Source organism: Bombina bombina, chromosome 3 (assembly GCF_027579735.1).
Source record: "Bombina bombina isolate aBomBom1 chromosome 3, aBomBom1.pri, whole genome shotgun sequence".
Taxonomy (NCBI): domain Eukaryota; kingdom Metazoa; phylum Chordata; class Amphibia; order Anura; family Bombinatoridae; genus Bombina; species Bombina bombina.
In genome coordinates this window covers 1,271,449,138-1,271,469,069 of record NC_069501.1, presented here as the reverse complement: position 1 = coordinate 1,271,469,069, position 19,932 = coordinate 1,271,449,138, and the positions used below count along the sequence as shown (strand labels likewise).

General features: G+C 42.1%; 1 protein-coding gene across 5 annotated transcripts in view; it reads right to left on the bottom strand.

The window, feature by feature from the left end:
* Positions 1-669: 669 nt before the first annotated feature.
* PGAP2 (post-GPI attachment to proteins 2) overlaps positions 670-19,932 on the bottom strand; it is a 108,396-nt gene continuing 89,133 nt past the window's right edge. For 3 of the 5 annotated variants that reach the window (XM_053708818.1, XM_053708821.1, XM_053708820.1), the window contains exons 5-6: positions 17,006-17,114; positions 670-1,995 (exon numbers count right to left, since the gene is read on the bottom strand). In XM_053708818.1, coding sequence (XP_053564793.1) covers positions 1,865-1,995; positions 17,006-17,114 — 240 coding nt within the window. In that variant the 3' untranslated portion in view covers positions 670-1,864. The remainder of the gene's footprint in view (positions 1,996-17,005; positions 17,115-19,932) is intronic. The other 2 variants (XM_053708822.1, XM_053708823.1) reach the window with 1 other exon arrangement.

Below are 19,932 nucleotides of genomic sequence, written 5' to 3'. Positions count from 1 at the left end.
GAACTCTATACTAGTGACAATGGGCAGAAGATTCACTGATCTCTATACACGTGAGGATGGGCAGAGGATTCACTGAGCTCTATACACGTGAGGATGGGCAGAAGATTCACTGATCTCTATACTCATGAGGATGGGCAGAGGATTCACTGAACTCTATACTAGTGACAATGGGCAGAAGATTCACTGATCTCTATACACGTGAGGATGGGCAGAGGATTCACTGAGCTCTATACACGTGAGGATGGGCAGAAGATTCACTGATCTCTATACTCGTGAGGATGGGCAGAGGATTCACTGATCTCTATACACGTGAGGATGGGCAGAGGATTCACTGAACTCTATACTTGTGACAATGGGCAGAACAATGGGCAGAGGATTCACTGAACGCTATGCTCATTTTCAGCAATGCAGCCTGTCAAACAGCAGTGTGGCCTTCTGGGATATTTTCATAAGTGTGGTGTGACGGGACATAAACACACAGATACTAATATAAATTGTTTAATTATGTGTAGTAAAAAAAAAAGCCTAACCATGCTACATATCTAACTGGTCTCAGAAGAGGAGATAAAAGAATGCCAGTGCTTAGTTGTGTCTACTCCAGTACCAAGTGCAAATTAGCCCCTCTAATTAATGCTAGTAGTGTGGGAGATTGGTTATTGAAAAAACAACTGCAGCAAAAAGTTTTAATGGATTCAAAAAGTTTTCACACGTCACCATTACATTCATCTATTGCAAGACTACGTTAAGTCTTGTTGTTAGCTAGAAGTTTAGAGTCCTTTTAACACTCAGCTGTAAGTGGGCCCAGCCAAAGAGCGACAGATCAGTCTTAGCACTGGGCCTGTAATCTAACAAATGCAAATGACGAATAGAAAAACAGAGAAAATCACACCCTTGCAAATCTGCATCGTTAAAAAGTTTTATATAAATCTGAAATTAAAAAAATAACTTATAAAACCTCAGTTTGAGCAATAAATCATTTTTTAGTAGTGTCTGATTTTTAGCTCAAACCGTGCCTACGGACACAATGCTTTGTAAAACCTAGACCTTGGTTTGTCTTCTATAAAAGGAATATTAACTGTGGCTGAACATGACAGAATTTGATCAACACGATTGTCATCACCTAAAAAAAAAAACTACACAGACATATATACACACACATAGACATACACACACATAGACATACACACACACATACAAATACACATATACACACATATACTCACACACGTACATACACACACAAATACACATATACACACATATACTCACACACACACAAATACACACACAAATACACACACACACAAATACACATATACTCACACACACACACACAAATATACTCACACACACACACACATAGACATATACACATACATAGACATACACACACAAATACACATATAATCACACACACACACATACTCATACACACACAGTATAAAAATATACACAGACACACATATACACACACAAATGTAACCCCCAGTGACTGCTGCTGAGCACATTTTGGTCCTCGTGTGTTGCTCTGGTGTTTGTGTAAAAACTCAGATAGTAGAGAAGATATTTGCACAGTCCTGCTCACCAGACCCGCTCCCTCTCTTCAAGCACACGCTGCCCTAGGCATTACCGCACTTCTGTATACTGAGCTCACCTCACACGCTCAGCAACAGTGCTAGATTTAACACCAACTCATTGTGATGAGGCTAAAAAGACTGACATGTCACGTTATAGCACAGTTTGGGTCCATCCATGGGATGATATTAGATTTGATATTGTTTTTCCACCAGCTCAGGCAACTGCGTCAGTCCAGGAAACGTCCTCTCAGAAGTCATTGAGGAGCAGTGGTATTAGAGTCCCCTCCTCAGTATCGCTTATCCGCCTCCGAGGAACCGATTAGCAGTTCTTTACTGCCGAAGTCCCACCAGGCCGTCATGTGGAATGCCATGTTTGAGAGAACAACAAGATACTCTAGGAAAGCAAAGATTGTGTACACTAGAGGCAGAAAACACCGGTGGGATACAGAGAGGAAAGAAGAAAAAAAAAACTTTTAATAAAAAGAACTGAGGCACAGAAATTGCTCTTCCTAACTCTATGCTTAGGGTTCAAAAGTAATCAAATAAGCGCTGAGAAACCAACATGCAGACAGCACAACGTTAACCTGCAGCAATATCTGTGTCAATATATGTGGCAGTGAAGGGGTTAAAGGGACAGTCAAGTCCAAAACAAACTCATGATTCAGATAGAGCAGGTCATTTTAAACAATTTTCCAATTTACTTTTATCATTAATTTTGCTTTGTACTCTTGGTATTCTTAGTTTAAAGCTAAATCTAGGAGGTTAATATGCTAATTTCTAACCCCTTGAAGGCCGCCTCTTAGCTCAGGGCATTTTGAAAGGTTTTCACCACTAGAGGGTGTTAGTTCATGTGTGTCATGCAAGTGGAATTCCTAGGACCCAGCACTGATTGGCTAAAATGCAAGTCTGTCAAAAGAACTGAAATAAGGGGGCAGTTTGCAGAGGCTTAGATACAAGATAATCACAGAGGTAAAAAGTATATAATTATAACTGTGTTGGTTTTGAAAACTGGGGAATGGGTAATAAAGGGATTATGTATCTTTTAAAATAAAAAATATTCTGGTGTAGACTGTCCCTTTAATAGTCAAAAGGCAGCACCAGGGAGCAAGAACAGAACGTGCCAGCTATAGGGGACAGTCATTACGAAACAGAAGGTGAGGGCAGTGGCGCTATAGCACGGTAGCCCCCAGAGCGTAACATCTCAGCTCTGCACTCACTGGAAATTTACCCATCATGCAACTGGCTGATATCTTCCTGTCAACCTTTCAATAGGAAAACACAAACTATACACAAATACTTTAATTCTCTGTCATAGAGGGGAAGCTTCTAAGAAAGAACAAATAACATAATTTATGTAAGAACTTACCTGATAAATTCATTTCTTTCATATTAGCAAGAGTCCATGAGCTAGTGACGTATGGGATATACATTCCTACCAGGAGGGGCAAAGTTTCCCAAACCTCAAAATGCCTATAAATACACCCCTCACCACACCCACAATTCAGTTTAACGAATAGCCAAGAAGTGGGGTGATAAAAAAGTGCGAAAGCATATAAAATAAGGAATTGGAATAATTGTGCTTTATACAAAAATCATAACCACCCCAAAAAAAGGGCGGGCCTCATGGACTCTTGCTAATATGAAAGAAATGAATTTATCAGGTAAGTTCTTACATAAATTATGTTTTCTTTCATATAATTAGCAAGAGTCCATGAGCTAGTGACGTATGGGATAATGATTACCCAAGATGTGGATCTTTCCATGCAAGAGTCACTAGAGAGGGAGGGATAAAATAAAGACAGCCAATTCCTGCTGAAAATAATCCACACCCAAAATAAAGTTTAATGAAAAACATAAGCAGAAGATTCAAACTGAAACCGCTGCCTGAAGTACTTTTCTACCAAAAACTGCTTCAGAAGAAGAAAATACATCAAAATGGTAGAATTTAGTAAAAGTATGCAAAGAGGACCAAGTTGCTGCTTTGCAAATCTGATCAATCGAAGCTTCATTCCTAAACGCCCAGGAAGTAGAAACTGACCTAGTAGAATGAGCTGTAATCCTTTGAGGCGGAGATTACCCGACTCAACATAGGCAAGATGAATTAAAGATTTCAACCAAGATGCCAAAGAAATGGCAGAAGCTTTCTGGCCTTTTCTAGAACCAGAAAAGATAACAAATAAACTAGAAGTCTTTCGGAAAGACTTAGTAGCTTCAACATAATATTTCAAAGCTCTAACAACATCCAAAGAATGCAATGATTTCTCCTTAGAATTTTTAGGATTAGGACATAATGAAGGAACCACAATTTCTCTACTAATGTTGTTAGAATTCACAACTTTAGGTAAAAATTCAAAAGAAGTTCGCAACACTGCCTTATCCTGATGAAAAATCAGAAAAACAGAATTTATGTTTACCTGATAAATTACTTTCTCCAACGGTGTGTCCGGTCCACGGCGTCATCCTTACTTGTGGGATATTCTCCTCCCCAACAGGAAATGGCAAAGAGCCCAGCAAAGCTGGTCACATGATCCCTCCCAGGCTCCGCCTACCCCAGTCATTCGACCGACGTTAAGGAGGAATATTTGCATAGGAGAAACCATATGATACTGTGGTGACTGTAGTTAAAGAAAATAAATTATCAGACCTGATTAAAAAAACCAGGGCGGGCCGTGGACCGGACACACCGTTGGAGAAAGTAATTTATCAGGTAAACATAAATTCTGTTTTCTCCAACATAGGTGTGTCCGGTCCACGGCGTCATCCTTACTTGTGGGAACCAATACCAAAGCTTTAGGACACGGATGAAGGGAGGGAGCAAATCAGGTCACCTAAATGGAAGGCACCACGGCTTGCAAAACCTTTCTCCCAAAAATAGCCTCAGAAGAAGCAAAAGTATCAAACTTGTAAAATTTGGTAAAAGTGTGCAGTGAAGACCAAGTCGCTGCCCTACATATCTGATCAACAGAAGCCTCGTTCTTGAAGGCCCATGTGGAAGCCACAGCCCTAGTGGAATGAGCTGTGATTCTTTCGGGAGGCTGCCGTCCGGCAGTCTCGTAAGCCAATCTGATGATGCTTTTAATCCAAAAAGAGAGAGAGGTAGAAGTTGCTTTTTGACCTCTCCTTTTACCAGAATAAACAACAAACAAGGAAGATGTTTGTCTAAAATCCTTAGTAGCATCTAAATAGAATTTTAGAGCGCGAACAACATCCAAATTGTGCAACAAACGTTCCTTCTTTGAAACTGGTTTCGGACACAGAGAAGGTACGATAATCTCCTGGTTAATGTTTTTGTTAGAAACAACCTTTGGAAGAAAACCAGGTTTAGTACGTAAAACCACCTTATCTGCATGGAACACCAGATAAGGAGGAGAACACTGCAGAGCAGATAATTCTGAAACTCTTCTAGCAGAAGAGATTGCAACTAAAAACAAAACTTTCCAAGATAATAACTTAATATCAACGGAATGTAAGGGTTCAAACGGAACCCCCTGAAGAACTGAAAGAACTAAATTGAGACTCCAAGGAGGAGTCAAAGGTTTGTAAACAGGCTTAATTCTAACCAGAGCCTGAACAAAGGCTTGAACATCTGGCACAGCTGCCAGCTTTTTGTGAAGTAACACAGACAAGGCAGAAATCTGTCCCTTCAGGGAACTTGCAGATAATCCTTTTTCCAATCCTTCTTGAAGGAAGGATAGAATCTTAGGAATCTTAACCTTGTCCCAAGGGAATCCTTTAGATTCACACCAACAGATATATTTTTTCCAAATTTTGTGGTAAATTTTTCTAGTTACAGGCTTTCTGGCCTGAACAAGAGTATTGATAACAGAATCTGAGAACCCTCGCTTCGATAAGATCAAGCGTTCAATCTCCAAGCAGTCAGCTGGAGTGAAACCAGGTTCGGATGTTCGAACGGACCCTGAACAAGAAGGTCTCGTCTCAAAGGTAGCTTCCAAGGTGGAGCCGATGACATATTCACCAGATCTGCATACCAAGTCCTGCGTGGCCACGCAGGAGCTATCAAGATCACCGACGCCCTCTCCTGATTGATCCTGGCTACCAGCCTGTGGATGAGAGGAAACGGCGGGAACACATAAGCTAGTTTGAAGGTCCAAGGTGCTACTAGTGCATCCACTAGAGCCGCCTTGGGATCCCTGGATCTGGACCCGTAGCAAGGAACTTTGAAGTTCTGACGAGAGGCCATCAGATCCATGTCTGGAATGCCCCACAGCTGAGTGACTTGGGCAAAGATTTCCGGATGGAGTTCCCACTCCCCCGGATGCAATGTCTGACGACTCAGAAAATCCGCTTCCCAATTTTCCACTCCTGGGATGTGGATAGCGGACAGGTGGCAGGAGTGAGACTCCGCCCATAGAATGATTTTGGTCACTTCTTCCATCGCTAGAGAACTCCTTGTTCCCCCCTGATGGTTGATGTACGCAACAGTTGTCATGTTGTCTGATTGAAACCGTATGAACTTGGCCCTCGCTAGCTGAGGCCAAGCCTTGAGAGTATTGAATATCGCTCTCAGTTCCAGAATATTTATCGGTAGAAGAGATTCTTCCCGAGACCAAAGACCCTGAGCTTTCAGGGCTCCCCAGACCACGCCCCAGCCCATCAGACTGGCGTCGGTCGTGACAATGACCCACTCTGGTCTGCGGAATGTCATCCCTTGTGACAGGTTGTCCAGGGACAGCCACCAACGGAGTGAGTCTCTGGTCCTCTGATTTACTTGTATCTTCGGAGACAAGTCTGTATAATCCCCATTCCACTGACTGAGCATGCACAGTTGTAATGGTCTTAGATGAATGCGCGCAAAAGGAACTATGTCCATTGCCGCTACCATCAACCCGATCACTTCCATGCACTGAGCTATGGAAGGAAGAGGAACGGAATGAAGTATCCGACAAGAGTCTAGAAGCTTTGTCTTTCTGGCCTCTGTCAGAAAAATCCTCATTTCTAAGGAGTCTATTATTGTTCCCAAGAAGGGAACCCTTGTTGACGGAGATAGAGAACTCTTTTCCACGTTCACTTTCCATCCGTGAGATCTGAGAAAGGCCAGGACGATGTCCGTGTGAGCCTTTGCTTGAGGAAGGGACGACGCTTGAATCAGAATGTCGTCCAAGTAAGGTACTACAGCAATGCCCCTTGGTCTTAGCACAGCTAGAAGGGACCCTAGTACCTTTGTGAAAATCCTTGGAGCAGTGGCTAATCCGAAAGGAAGCGCCACGAACTGGTAATGCTTGTCCAGGAATGCGAACCTTAGGAACCGATGATGTTCCTTGTGGATAGGAATATGTAGATACGCATCCTTTAAATCCACCGTGGTCATGAATTGACCTTCCTGGATGGAAGGAAGAATAGTTCGAATGGTTTCCATCTTGAACGATGGAACCTTGAGAAACTTGTTTAAGATCTTGAGATCTAAGATTGGTCTGAACGTTCCCTCTTTTTTGGGAACTATGAACAGATTGGAGTAGAACCCCATCCCTTGTTCTCTTAATGGAACAGGATGAATCACTCCCATTTTTAACAGGTCTTCTACACAATGTAAGAATGCCTGTCTTTTTATGTGGTCTAAAGACAACTGAGACCTGTGGAACCTCCCCCTTGGAGGAAGTCCCTTGAATTCCAGAAGATAACCTTGGGAGACTATTTCTAGCGCCCAAGGATCCAGAACATCTCTTGCCCAAGCCTGAGCGAAGAGAGAGAGTCTGCCCCCCACCAGATCCGGTCCCGGATCGGGGGCCAACATTTCATGCAGTCTTGGTAGCAGTGGCAGGTTTCTTGGCCTGCTTTCCCTTGTTCCAGCCTTGCATTGGTCTCCAAGCTGGCTTGGCTTGAGAAGTATTACCCTCTTGCTTAGAGGACGTAGCACCTCGGGCTGGTCCGTTTCTACGAAAGGGACGAAAATTAGGTTTATTTTTTGCCTTGAAAGGCCGATCCTGAGGAAGGGCGTGGCCCTTACCCCCAGTGATATCAGAGATAATCTCTTTCAAGTCAGGGCCAAACAGCGTTTTCCCCTTGAAAGGAATGTTAAGTAGCTTGTTCTTGGAAGACGCATCAGCCGACCAAGATTTCAACCAAAGCGCTCTGCGCGCCACAATAGCAAACCCAGAATTCTTAGCCGCTAACCTAGCCAATTGCAAAGTGGCGTCTAGGGTGAAAGAATTAGCCAATTTGAGAGCATTGATTCTGTCCATAATCTCCTCATAAGGAGGAGAATCACTATCGACCGCCTTTATCAGCTCATCGAACCAGAAACATGCGGCTGTAGCGACAGGGACAATGCATGCAATTGGTTGTAGAAGGTAACCCTGCTGAACAAACATCTTTTTAAGCAAACCTTCTAATTTTTTATCCATAGGATCTTTGAAAGCACAACTATCCTCTATGGGTATAGTGGTGCGTTTGTTTAAAGTGGAAACCGCCCCCTCGACCTTGGGGACTGTCTGCCATAAGTCCTTTCTAGGGTCGACCAAAGGAAACAATTTTTTAAAAATGGGGGGAGGGACGAAAGGAATACCGGGCCTTTCCCATTCTTTATTAACAATGTCCGCCACCCGCTTGGGTATAGGAAAAGCTTCTGGGAGCCCCGGCACCTCTAGGAACTTGTCCATTTTACATAGTTTCTCTGGGATGACCAACTTGTCACAATCATCCAGAGTGGATAATACCTCCTTAAGCAGAATGCGGAGATGTTCCAACTTAAATTTAAAATGCAATCACATCAGGTTCAGCCTGTTGAGAAATGTTCCCTGAATCAGTAATTTCTCCCTCAGACAAAACTTCCCTGGCCCCATCAGACTGGGTTAGGGGCCCTTCAGAGACATTAGTATCAGCGTTGCCATGCTCTTCAGTATCTAAAACAGAGCAGCCGCGCTTACGCTGACAAGTGTTCATTTGGGCTAAAATGTTTTTGACAGAATTATCCATTACAGCCGTTAATTGTTGCATAGTAAGGAGTATTGGCGCGCTAGATGTACTAGGGGCCTCCTGAGTGGGCAAGACTCGTGTAGACGAAGGAGGGAATGATGCAGTACCATGCTTACTCCCCTCACTTGAGGAATCATCTTGGGCATCATTGTCATTATCACATAAATCACATTTATTTAAATGAATAGGAATTCTGGCTTCCCCACATTCAGAACACAGTCTATCTGGTAGTTCAGACATGTTAAACAGGCATAAACTTGATAACAAAGTACAAAAACGTTTTAAAATAAAACCGTTACTGTCACTTTAAATTTTAAACTGAACACACTTTATTACTGCAATTGCGAAAAAACATGAAGGAATTGTGCAAAATTCACCAAATTTTCACCACAGTGTCTTAAAGCCTTAAAAGTATTGCACACCAAATTTGGAAGCTTTAACCCTTAAAATAACGGAACCGGAGCCGTTTTAAACTTTAACCCCTTTACAGTCCCTGGTATCTGCTTTGCTGAGACCCAACCAAGCCCAAAGGGGAATACGATACCAAATGACGCCTTCAGAAAGTCTTTTCTAAGTATCAGAGCTCCTCTCACATGCGACTGCATGCCATGCCTCTCAAAAACAAGTGCGCCACACCGGCGCGAAAATGAGGCTCTGCTTATGCTTTGGGAAAGCCCCTAAGGTATAAGGTGACTAATACAGTGCCTGCCGATATTATTATATCAAAATACCCAGATAAAATGATTCCTCAAGGCTAAATATGTGTTAATAATGAATCGATTTAGCCCAAAAAAAGTCTACTGTCTTAATAAGCCCTTGTGAAGCCCTTATTTACGATCGTAATAAACATGGCTTACCGGATCCCATAGGGAAAATGACAGCTTCCAGCATTACATCGTCTTGTTAGAATGTGTCATACCTCAAGCAGCAAGAGACTGCACACTGTTCCCCCAACTGAAGTTAATTGCTCTCAACAGTCCTGTGTGGAACAGCCATGGATTTTAGTTACGGTTGCTAAAATCATTTTCCTCATACAAACAGAAATCTTCATCTCTTTTCTGTTTCTGAGTAAATAGTACATACCAGCCCTATTTCAAAATAACAAACTCTTGATTGAATAATAAAAACTACAGTTAAACACTAAAAAACTCTAAGCCATCTCCGTGGAGATGTTGCCTGTACAACGGCAAAGAGAATGACTGGGGTAGGCGGAGCCTGGGAGGGATCATGTGACCAGCTTTGCTGGGCTCTTTGCCATTTCCTGTTGGGGAGGAGAATATCCCACAAGTAAGGATGACGCCGTGGACCGGACACACCTATGTTGGAGAAAGGAGACTCACAAGAAAGAGCAGATAATTCAGAAACTCTTCTGGCAGAAGAGATGGCCAAAAGGAACAAAACTTTCCAAGAAAGTAATTTAATGTCCAATGAATGCATAGGTTCAAACGGAGAAGCTTGAAGAGCCCCCAGAACCAAATTCAAACTCCAAGGAGGAGAAATTGACTTAATGACAGGTTTTATACGAACCAAAGCTTGTACAAAACAATGAATATCAGGAAGATTAGCAATCTTTCTGTGAAAAAGAACAGAAAGAGCAGAGATTTGTCCTTTCAAAGAACTTGTGGATAAACCTTTATCTAAACCATCCTGAAGAAACTGTAAAATTCTCGGAATTCTAAAAGAATGCCAAGAAAAATGATGAGAAAGACACCAAGAAATATAAGTCTTCCAGACTCTATAATATATCTCTCTGGATACAGATTTACGAGCCTGTAACATAGTATTAATCACAGAGTCAGAGAAACCTCTTTGACCAAGAATCAAGCGTTCAATCTCCATACCTTTAAATTTAAGGATTTGAGATCCTGATGGAAAAAAGGACCTTGCGACAGAAGGTCTGGTCGTAGCGGAAGAGTCCACGGATGGCAAGAGGCCATCCGGACAAGATCCGCATACCAAAACCTGTGAGGCCATGCCGGAGCTACCAGCAGAACAAACGAGCATTCCTTCAGAATCTTGGAGATTACTCTTGGAAGAAGAACTAGAGGCGGAAAGATATAAACAGGATGATACTTCCAAGGAAGTGATAATGCATCCACTGCTTCCGCCTGAGGATCCCGGGATCTGGACAGATACCTGGGAAGTTTCTTGTTTAGATGAGACGCCATCAGATCTATTTCTGGAAGCTCCCACATTTGAACAATCTGAAGAAATACCTCTGGGTGAAGAGACCATTCGCCCGGATGCAACGTTTGGCGACTGAGATAATCCGCTTCCCAATTGTCTATACCTGGGATATGAACCGCAGAGATTAGACAGGAGCTGGATTCCGCCCAAACCAGAATTCGAGATACTTCTTTCATAGCCAGAGGACTGTGAGTCCCTCCTTGATGATTGATGTATGCCACAGTAGTGACATTGTCTGTCTGAAAACAAATGAACGATTCTCTCTTCAGAAGAGGCCAAGACTGAAGAGCTCTGAAAATTGCACGGAGTTCCAAAATATTGATCGGTAATCTCACCTCCTGAGATTCCTCCTTGTGCCGTCAGAGATCCCCACACAGCTCCCCAACCTGTGAGACTTGCATCTGTTGAAATTACAGTCCAGGTCGGAAGCACAAAAGAAGCCCCCTGAATTAAACGATGGTGATCTGTCCACCACGTTAGAGAGTGTCGTACAATCGGTTTTAAAGATATTAATTGAGATATCTTTGTGTAATCCTTGCACCATTGATTCAGCATACAGGGCTGAAGAGGTCGCATGTGAAAACGAGCAAAGGGGATCGCGTCCGATGCAGCAGTCATAAGACCTAGAATTTCCATGCATAAGGCTACCGAAGGGAATGATTGTGACTGAAGGTTTCGACAAGCTGAAATCAATTTTAGACGTCTCTTGTCTGTTAAAGACAGAGTCATGGACACTGAATCTATCTGGAAACCCAGAAAGGTTACCCTTGTCTGAGGAATCAATGAACTTTTTGGTGAATTGATCCTCCAACCATGATCTTGAAGAAACAACACAAGTCGATTCGTATGAGATTCTGCTAAATGTAAAGACTGAGCAAGTACCAAGATATCGTCCAAATAAGGAAATACCACAATACCCTGTTCTCTGATTACAGACAGAAGGGCACCGAGAACCTTTGTAAAAATTCTTGGAGCTGTAGCTAGGCCAAACGGCAGAGCCACAAACTGGTAATGCTTGTCCAGAAAAGAGAATCTCAGGAACTGATAATGATCTGGATGAATCGGAATATGCAGATATGCATCCTGTAAATCTATTGTGGACATAAAATGCCTTTGCTGAACAAAAGGCAAGATAGTCCTTACAGTTACCATTTTGAACGTTGGTATCCTTACATAACGATTCAATATTTTTAGATCCAGAACTGGTCTGAAGGAATTCTCCTTCTTTGGTACAATGAAGAGATTTGAATAAAACCCCATCCCCTGTTTCAGAACTGGAACTGGCATAATTACTCCAGCCAACTCTAGATCTGAAACACAATTCAGAAATGCTTGAGCTTTCACTGGATTTACTGGGACACGGGAAAGAAAAAATCTCTTTGCAGGAGGTCTCATCTTGAAACCAATTCTGTACCCTTCTGAAACAATGTTCTGAATCCAAAGATTGTGAACAGAATTGATCCAAATTTCTTTGAAAAAACGTAACCTGCCCCCTACCAGCTGAGCTGGAATGAAGGCCGCACCTTCATGTGGACTTAGAAGCAGGCTTTGCCTTTCTAGAAGGCTTGGATTTATTCCAGACTGGAGATGGTTTCCAAACTGAAACTGCTCCTGAGGATGAAGAATCAGGCTTTTGTTCTTTGTTGAAACGAAAGGAACGAAAACGATTATTAGCCCTGTTTTTACCCTTAGATTTTTTATCCTGTGGTAAAAAAGTTCCTTTCCCACCAGTAACAGTTGAGATAATGGAATCCAACTGAGAACCAAATAATTTGTTACCCTGGAAAGAAATGGAAAGTAGAGTTGATTTAGAAGCCATATCAGCATTCCAAGTTTTAAGCCATAAAGCTCTTCTAGCTAAAATAGCTAGAGACATAAACCTGACATCAACTCTGATAATATCAAAAATGGCATCACAGATAAAATTATTAGTATGCTGAAGAAGAAGAATAATATTATGAGAATCATGATCTGTTACTTGTTGCGCTAAAGTCTCCAACCAAAAAGTTGAAGCTGCAGCAACATCAGCCAAAGATATAGCAGGTCTAAGAAGATTACCTGAACACAGATAAGCTTTTCTTAGAAAGGATTCAATTTTCCTATCTAAAGGATCTTTAAACGAAGTACCATCTGACGTAGGAATAGTAGTACGTTTAGCAAGGGTAGAAATAGCCCCATCGACTTTAGGGATTTTGTCCCAAAATTCTAATCTGTCAGACGGCACAGGATATAATTGCTTAAAACGTTTAGAAGGAGTAAATGAATTACCCAATTTATCCCATTCTCTGGAAATTACTTCAGAAATAGCATTAGGAACAGGAAAAACTTCTGGAATAACCACAGGAGATTTAAATACCTTATCTAAACGTTTAGAATTAGTATCAAGAGGACCAGAATCCTCTATTTCTAAAGCAATTAGTACTTCTTTAAGTAAAGAACGAATAAATTCCATTTTAAATAAATATGAAGATTTATCAGCATCAATCTCTGAGACAGAATCCTCTGAACCAGAAGAGTCATCAGAATCAGAATGATGATGTTCATTTAAAAATTCATCTGTAGAGAGAGAAGTTTTAAAAGATTTTTTATGTTTACTAGAAGGAGAAATAACAGACATAGCCTTCTTGATGGATTCAGAAACAAAATCTCTTATGTTATCAGGAACATTCTGCACCTTAGATGTTGAGGGAACTGCAACAGGCAATGGTACATTACTAAAGGAAATATTATCTGCTTTAACAAGTTTGTCATGACAATTAATACAAACAACAGCCGGAGGAATAGCTACCAAAAGTTTACAGCAGATACACTTAGCTTTGGTAGTTCCAGCACTAGACAGCGATTTTCCTGAAGTATCTTCTGACTCAGTTGCAACGTGGAACATCTTGCAATATGTAAGAGAAAAAACAACATATAAAGCAAAATTGATCAAATTCCTTAAATGACAGTTTCAGGAATGGGAAAAAATGCCAATAAACAAGCTTCTAGTAACCAGAAGCAAAGAAAAAATGAGACTGAAATAATGTGGAGACAAAAGCGACGCCCATATTTTTTGGCGCCAAATAATACGCCCACATTGTTTGGCGCCTAAATGCTTTTTGGTGCCAAAAATGACGCCACATCCGGAACGCCGACATTTTTGGCGCAAAAGGACGTCAAAAAATGACGCAACTTCCGGCGACACGTATGACGCCGGAAACAGAAAAGATTTTTTGCGCCAAAAAAGTCCGCGCCAAGAATGACGCAATAAAATGAAGCATTTTCAGCCCCCGCGAGCCTAACAGCCCACAGGGAAAAAAAGTCAAATTTTTAAGGTAAGAAAAAATGATTGATTCAAATGCATTATCCCAAATATGAAACTGATTGTCTGAAAAATAAGGAATGTTGAACATTCTGAGTCATGGCAAATAAATGTTTGAATACATATATTTAGAACTTTATAAACAAAGTGCCCAACCATAGCTTAGAGTGTCACAGAAAATAAGATTTACCCCAGGACACTCATCTACATGTTGTAGAAAGCCAAACCAGTACTGAAACGAGAATCAGCAGAGGTAATGGTAAATATAAGAGTATATCGTCGATCTGAAAAGGGAGGTAAGAGATGAATCTCTACGACCGATAACAGAGAACCTATGAAATAGACCCCGTAGAAGGAGATCATTGAATTCAAATAGGCAATACTCTCCTCACATCCCTCTGACATTCACTGCACGCTGAGAGGAAAACCGGGCTCCAACTTGCTGCGGAGCGCATATCAACGTAGAATCTAGCACAAACTTACTTCACCACCTCCATAGGAGGCAAAGTTTGTAAAACTGAATTGTGGGTGTGGTGAGGGGTGTATTTATAGGCATTTTGAGGTTTGGGAAACTTTGCCCCTCCTGGTAGGAATGTATATCCCATACGTCACTAGCTCATGGACTCTTGCTAATTATATGAAAGAAATATATTTACTTCTTTTGCTTCATTAAAAGGGACAGTAAATTAAACTTTCATGATTCAGATGGAGCAGCAGTTTTAGACAGTGCACTACTGGGATATAGCTGCTGATCGGTGGCTGCACATATGTGCCTCTTGTCATTGGCTCCCCAGATTCGTTCAGCTAGCTCCCAGTAGTGCTTTTCTGCTCCTTTTACAATGGATACCAAGAGAATGAAGCACATTTGATAAAATAAGTAAATCGGAGAGGTTCTATCTGTATGATGAAGAAATGTAATGTAAACTGCTCAAGCGCCCTAACATTATTATTGTTACCTTTCTATAAATCATTTGTTAAGTGCATCAAGGTAACAATATTACAGTGCATGTCCCCTGCATTGATAATTGTTAGGTAACTATGGCCACTGACCCAGCATCTCATGAACACTGCACCTAAATAACTCTTTAGTTCCCAAATACAAAACTGTAATAATTATTATTACACAGCAGCTCAGAGAATACCTGTTTAACCCCTTGCTTGCCACAGAGGGCTAGAATGCTTTGTACAATACATGTTTAACCCCTTGCTTGCCGCAGAGGGCTAGAATGCTTTGTACAATACATGTTTAACCCCTTGCTTGCCACAGAGGGCTAGAATGCTTTGTACAATACATGTTTAACCCCTTGCTTGCCGCAGAGGGCTAGAATGCTTTGTACAATACCTGTTTAACCCCTTGCTTGCCGCAGAGGGCTAGAATGCTTTGTACAATACCTGTTTAACCCCTTGCTTGCCGCAGAGGGCTAGAATGCGTTGTACAATACATGTTTAACCCCTTGCTTGCCGCAGAGGGCTAGAATGCTTTGTACAACACGTTTAACCCCTTGCTTGCCGCAGAGGGCTAGAATGCTTTGTACAATACATGTTTAACCCCTTGCTTGCCGCAGAGGGCTAGAATGCTTTGTACAATACATGTTTAACCCCTTGCTTGCCGCAGAGGGCTAGAATGTGATGTACAATACATGTTTAACCCCTTGCTTGCCGCAGAGGGCTAGAATGCTTTGTACAATACATGTTTAACCCCTTGCTTGCCGCAGAGGGCTAGAATGCTTTGTACAACACGTTTAACCCCTTGCTTGCCGCAGAGGGCTAGAATGCTTTGTACAATACATGTTTAACCCCTTGATTGCCGCAGAGGGCTAGAATGCGTTGTACAATACATGTTTAACCCCTTGCTTGCCGCAGAGGGCTAGAATGCGTTGTACAATACATGTTTAACCCCTTGCTTGCCGCAGAGGGCTAGAATGCTTTGTACAATACATGTTTAACCCCTTGCTTGCCATAGAGGGCTAGAATGCTTTGTACAATACATGTTTAACCCCTTGCTTGCCGCAGAGGGCTAGAATGCGTTGTACAATTCATGTTTAACCCCTTGCTTGCCGCAGAGGGCTAGAATGCTTTGTACAATACATGTTTAACCCCTTGCTTGCCGCAGAGGGCTAGAATGCGTTGTACAATACATGTTTAACCCCTTGCTTGCCGCAGAGGGCTAGAATGCTTTGTACAATACATGTTTAACCCCTTGCTTGCCGCAGAGGGCTAGAATGCTTTGTACAATACATGTTTAACCCCTTGCTTGCCGCAGAGGGCTAGAATGCATTGTACAATACATGTTTAACCCCTTGCTTGCCGCAGAGGGCTAGAATGCTTTGTACAATACATGTTTAACCCCTTGCTTGCCACAGAGGGCTAGAATGCTTTGTACAATACATGTTTAACCCCTTGCTTGCCGCAGAGGGCTAGAATGCTTTGTACAATACATGTTTAACCCCTTGCTTGCCGCAGAGGGCTAGAATGCTTTGTACAATACATGTTTAACCCCTTGCTTGCCGCAGAGGGCTAGAATGCTTTGTACAATACATGTTTAACCCCTTGCTTGCCGCAGAGGGCTAGAATGCTTTGTACAATACATGTTTAACCCCTTGCTTGCCGCAGAGGGCTAGAATGCATTGTACAATACATGTTTAACCCCTTGCTTGCCACAGAGGGCTAGAATGCTTTGTACAATACATGTTTAACCCCTTGCTTGCCACAGAGGGCTAGAATGCTTTGTACAATACATGTTTAACCCCTTGCTTGCCGCAGAGGGCTAGAATGCTTTGTACAATACATGTTTAACCCCTTGCTTGCCGCAGAGGGCTAGAATGCTTTGTACAATACATGTTTAACCCCTTGCTTGCCGCAGAGGGCTAGAATGCTTTATACAAGACGTGTTGTAGCCCTCTCTAATAAGTTACAATAAGAGTCAGCTACTATGTCTTATGTGAAAGCTCTTATGGTTACCATGTTCAGTATAACGGCATCGCAAACCCCCCTGAGCCCCACATACCTCCTGGCTCGCAGTGCTCATTATGCCGGATATAAAATACGAGAGACAACAGGAACATCGACAGGTTAAAGATGAACAGGAACTTCTTGTAGCTGTACGATCTCCTCTCCTAGTGAAGACACAAACAGCAAATTAACCCCTTCACTACCGGAACTTTCAGAGAAAAAATTGCCCAAAGTAGCAGAGAAGTTTTAGCATATTTGCTATCACTCCGTTTAAACAGAACTAGAGCCTCTGTTTTATTTACCTATGAAAACTGAAGACAACCCAAGATATTCGTCTAGGTACATTTGCATATAAATTAGATCCACAATATGATGCAACAATTTCACAATTTTTGGGTTTCTCACTGCAATGATTCACACACACAACTACTGCAGTCATAAGACAAATGGTTGTAAAAGCTTCTCTAGGTTCCCCTTAGTTCAGAAATAGCAGACGCATGGCTTTGCCACTAAATTTTGAATATTAGAAGGCCACTAATTGCAGCAGTCACCACACTTTGGCAGTGGAAATTGGACAGTAAAGGGGTTAATCAGTTAGCTTATATGGTTACTATTTGCTCTAGAGTAGGGATTACCCTGTCACCTGACACCTCCCACCTCTCTTCCCTCCCCCAATATGGTCACCACAAACCTTAAGTATTGGTACACAGTCTGCAGTATGCAGATCACTGCTTTTATTGATTTATTTTAAAATTATTAGTTTGTTTTATTTTTTGTTTTATTCTCCTCACCCTCCTACCTCTTGATCCCCCCAAAAAATAGCTCTCTAGCCCTTTCCCCCTCTCACTGCTTCAATATTTATTACTGCCAACCAGTCTGCCAGTAACAAATCACTGCTTTTTGTTTACATTTTTATTTTATATTTATTTCTCCAACCTCCAAAATCATCGTTTTCAGTAGTGTAGGGTCCCCTCTAGCCAATGTTTTTCCATAGTGTAGGGAACCCCGCCCCTCCCTCCCCCGCAGGGCTGCCTACCTGTGTCACTCTCTGTAAAAAGCAGCAATCTGGATCATATGGTATGGGAGCACGATCAGTGAGCCAGAGAGGCCCGGGCAGTGGGCGGGCAGGTCAGCATGTATGCACCTAGGTCACCATGTCTGCGTGCATATATCTGTGTGTCAGTCAGTATATATGCCTGTCCATGGGTGTAGGTCAGTATGTGTGTGTGTGTAAAGATTTATATGTCTGTGCAGGTCAGTATGTCTTTGCTTGTGTGTGTGCGTGCACATGTAGGTCAGTACGTCCATTTGTTCGTGTGTGTGCGTGTGTGTAGTACAGTTATTAGAAAACTTTCATACGAATGAGACGTATGCACCTTTTTCCCTTTGGCTGTGAGAAGACAGATTGCTTCACAATGCCCTGCATCCACCAGTAAGCAGCCAAAGAGTTAATTAAATCCATCAGTACATAGGCAGGGCAGTTCATAGCGAGTCAGATTATATAAGTGTAACATGTTCAGTGTAAGTTGCATCATGGGACTGCGCCCCCCACCTCGCCTCAGGCTTTGTACACTTCTCAGCTGTGGCTTCTTGTGACACAGAATCCGTTATTTATCAACACCGCTCTCACAATCTCTACTGCAATTAACCCTTTCTCCCAGTGAGCACTGCAGGCTGATCTGACAATTAATATGTCAAGGCACCAAAGAAACAGGACAGTAAATGCAAAAATAATGTTACATTATCTTAGCGACAGGTGTAAAAATCTAAAGGTTATAGAGATTTTACCCCTCAAAGTTGAGTACTGCTAATTACACACACACTGACACCGCTCTGTACTGTACTTAGTACTGCTAATTACACACACTGACACCGCTCTGTACTGTACTTAGTACTAATTACACACACACTGACACCGCTCTGTACTGTACTTAGTACTGCTAATTACACACACACTGACACCGCTCTGTACTGTACTTAGTACTGCTAATTACACACACACTGACACCGCTCTGTACTGTACTTAGTACTGCTAATTACACACAGTGACACCGCTCTGTACTGTACTTAGTACTGCTAATTACACACACACTGACACCGCTCTGTACTGTACTTAGTACTAATTACACACACACTGACACCGCTCTGTACTGTACTTAGTACTGCTAATTACACACACACTGACACCGCTCTGTACTGTACTTAGTACTGCTAATTACACACACTGACACCGCTCTGTACTGTACTTAGTACTGCTAATTACACACACACTGACACCGCTCTGTACTGTACTTAGTACTGCTAATTACACACACACTGACACCGCTCTGTACTGTACTTAGTACTGCTAATTACACACACACTGACACCGCTCTGTACTGTACTTAGTACTGCTAATTACACACACACTGACACCGCTCTGTACTGTACTTAGTACTGCTAATTACACACAGCTGACACCGCTCTGTACTGTACTTAGTACTGCTAATTACACACAGTGACACCGCTCTGTACTGTACTTAGTACTGCTAATTACACACAGTGACACCGCTCTGTACTGTACTTAGTACTGCTAATTACACACACTGACACCGCTCTGTACTGTACTTAGTACTGCTAATTACACACACACTGACACCGCTCTGTACTGTACTTAGTACTGCTAATTACACACAGTGACACCGCTCTGTACTGTACTTAGTACTGCTAATTACACCACACTGACACCGCTCTGTACTGTACTTAGTACTGCTAATTACACACACACTGACACCGCTCTGTACTGTACTTAGTACTGCTAATTACACACACACTGACACCGCTCTGTACTGTACTTAGTACTGCTAATTACACACACACTGACACCGCTCTGTACTGTACTTAGTACTGCTAATTACACACACACTGACACCGCTCTGTACTGTACTTAGTACTGCTAATTACACACACACTGACACCGCTCTGTACTGTACTTAGTACTGG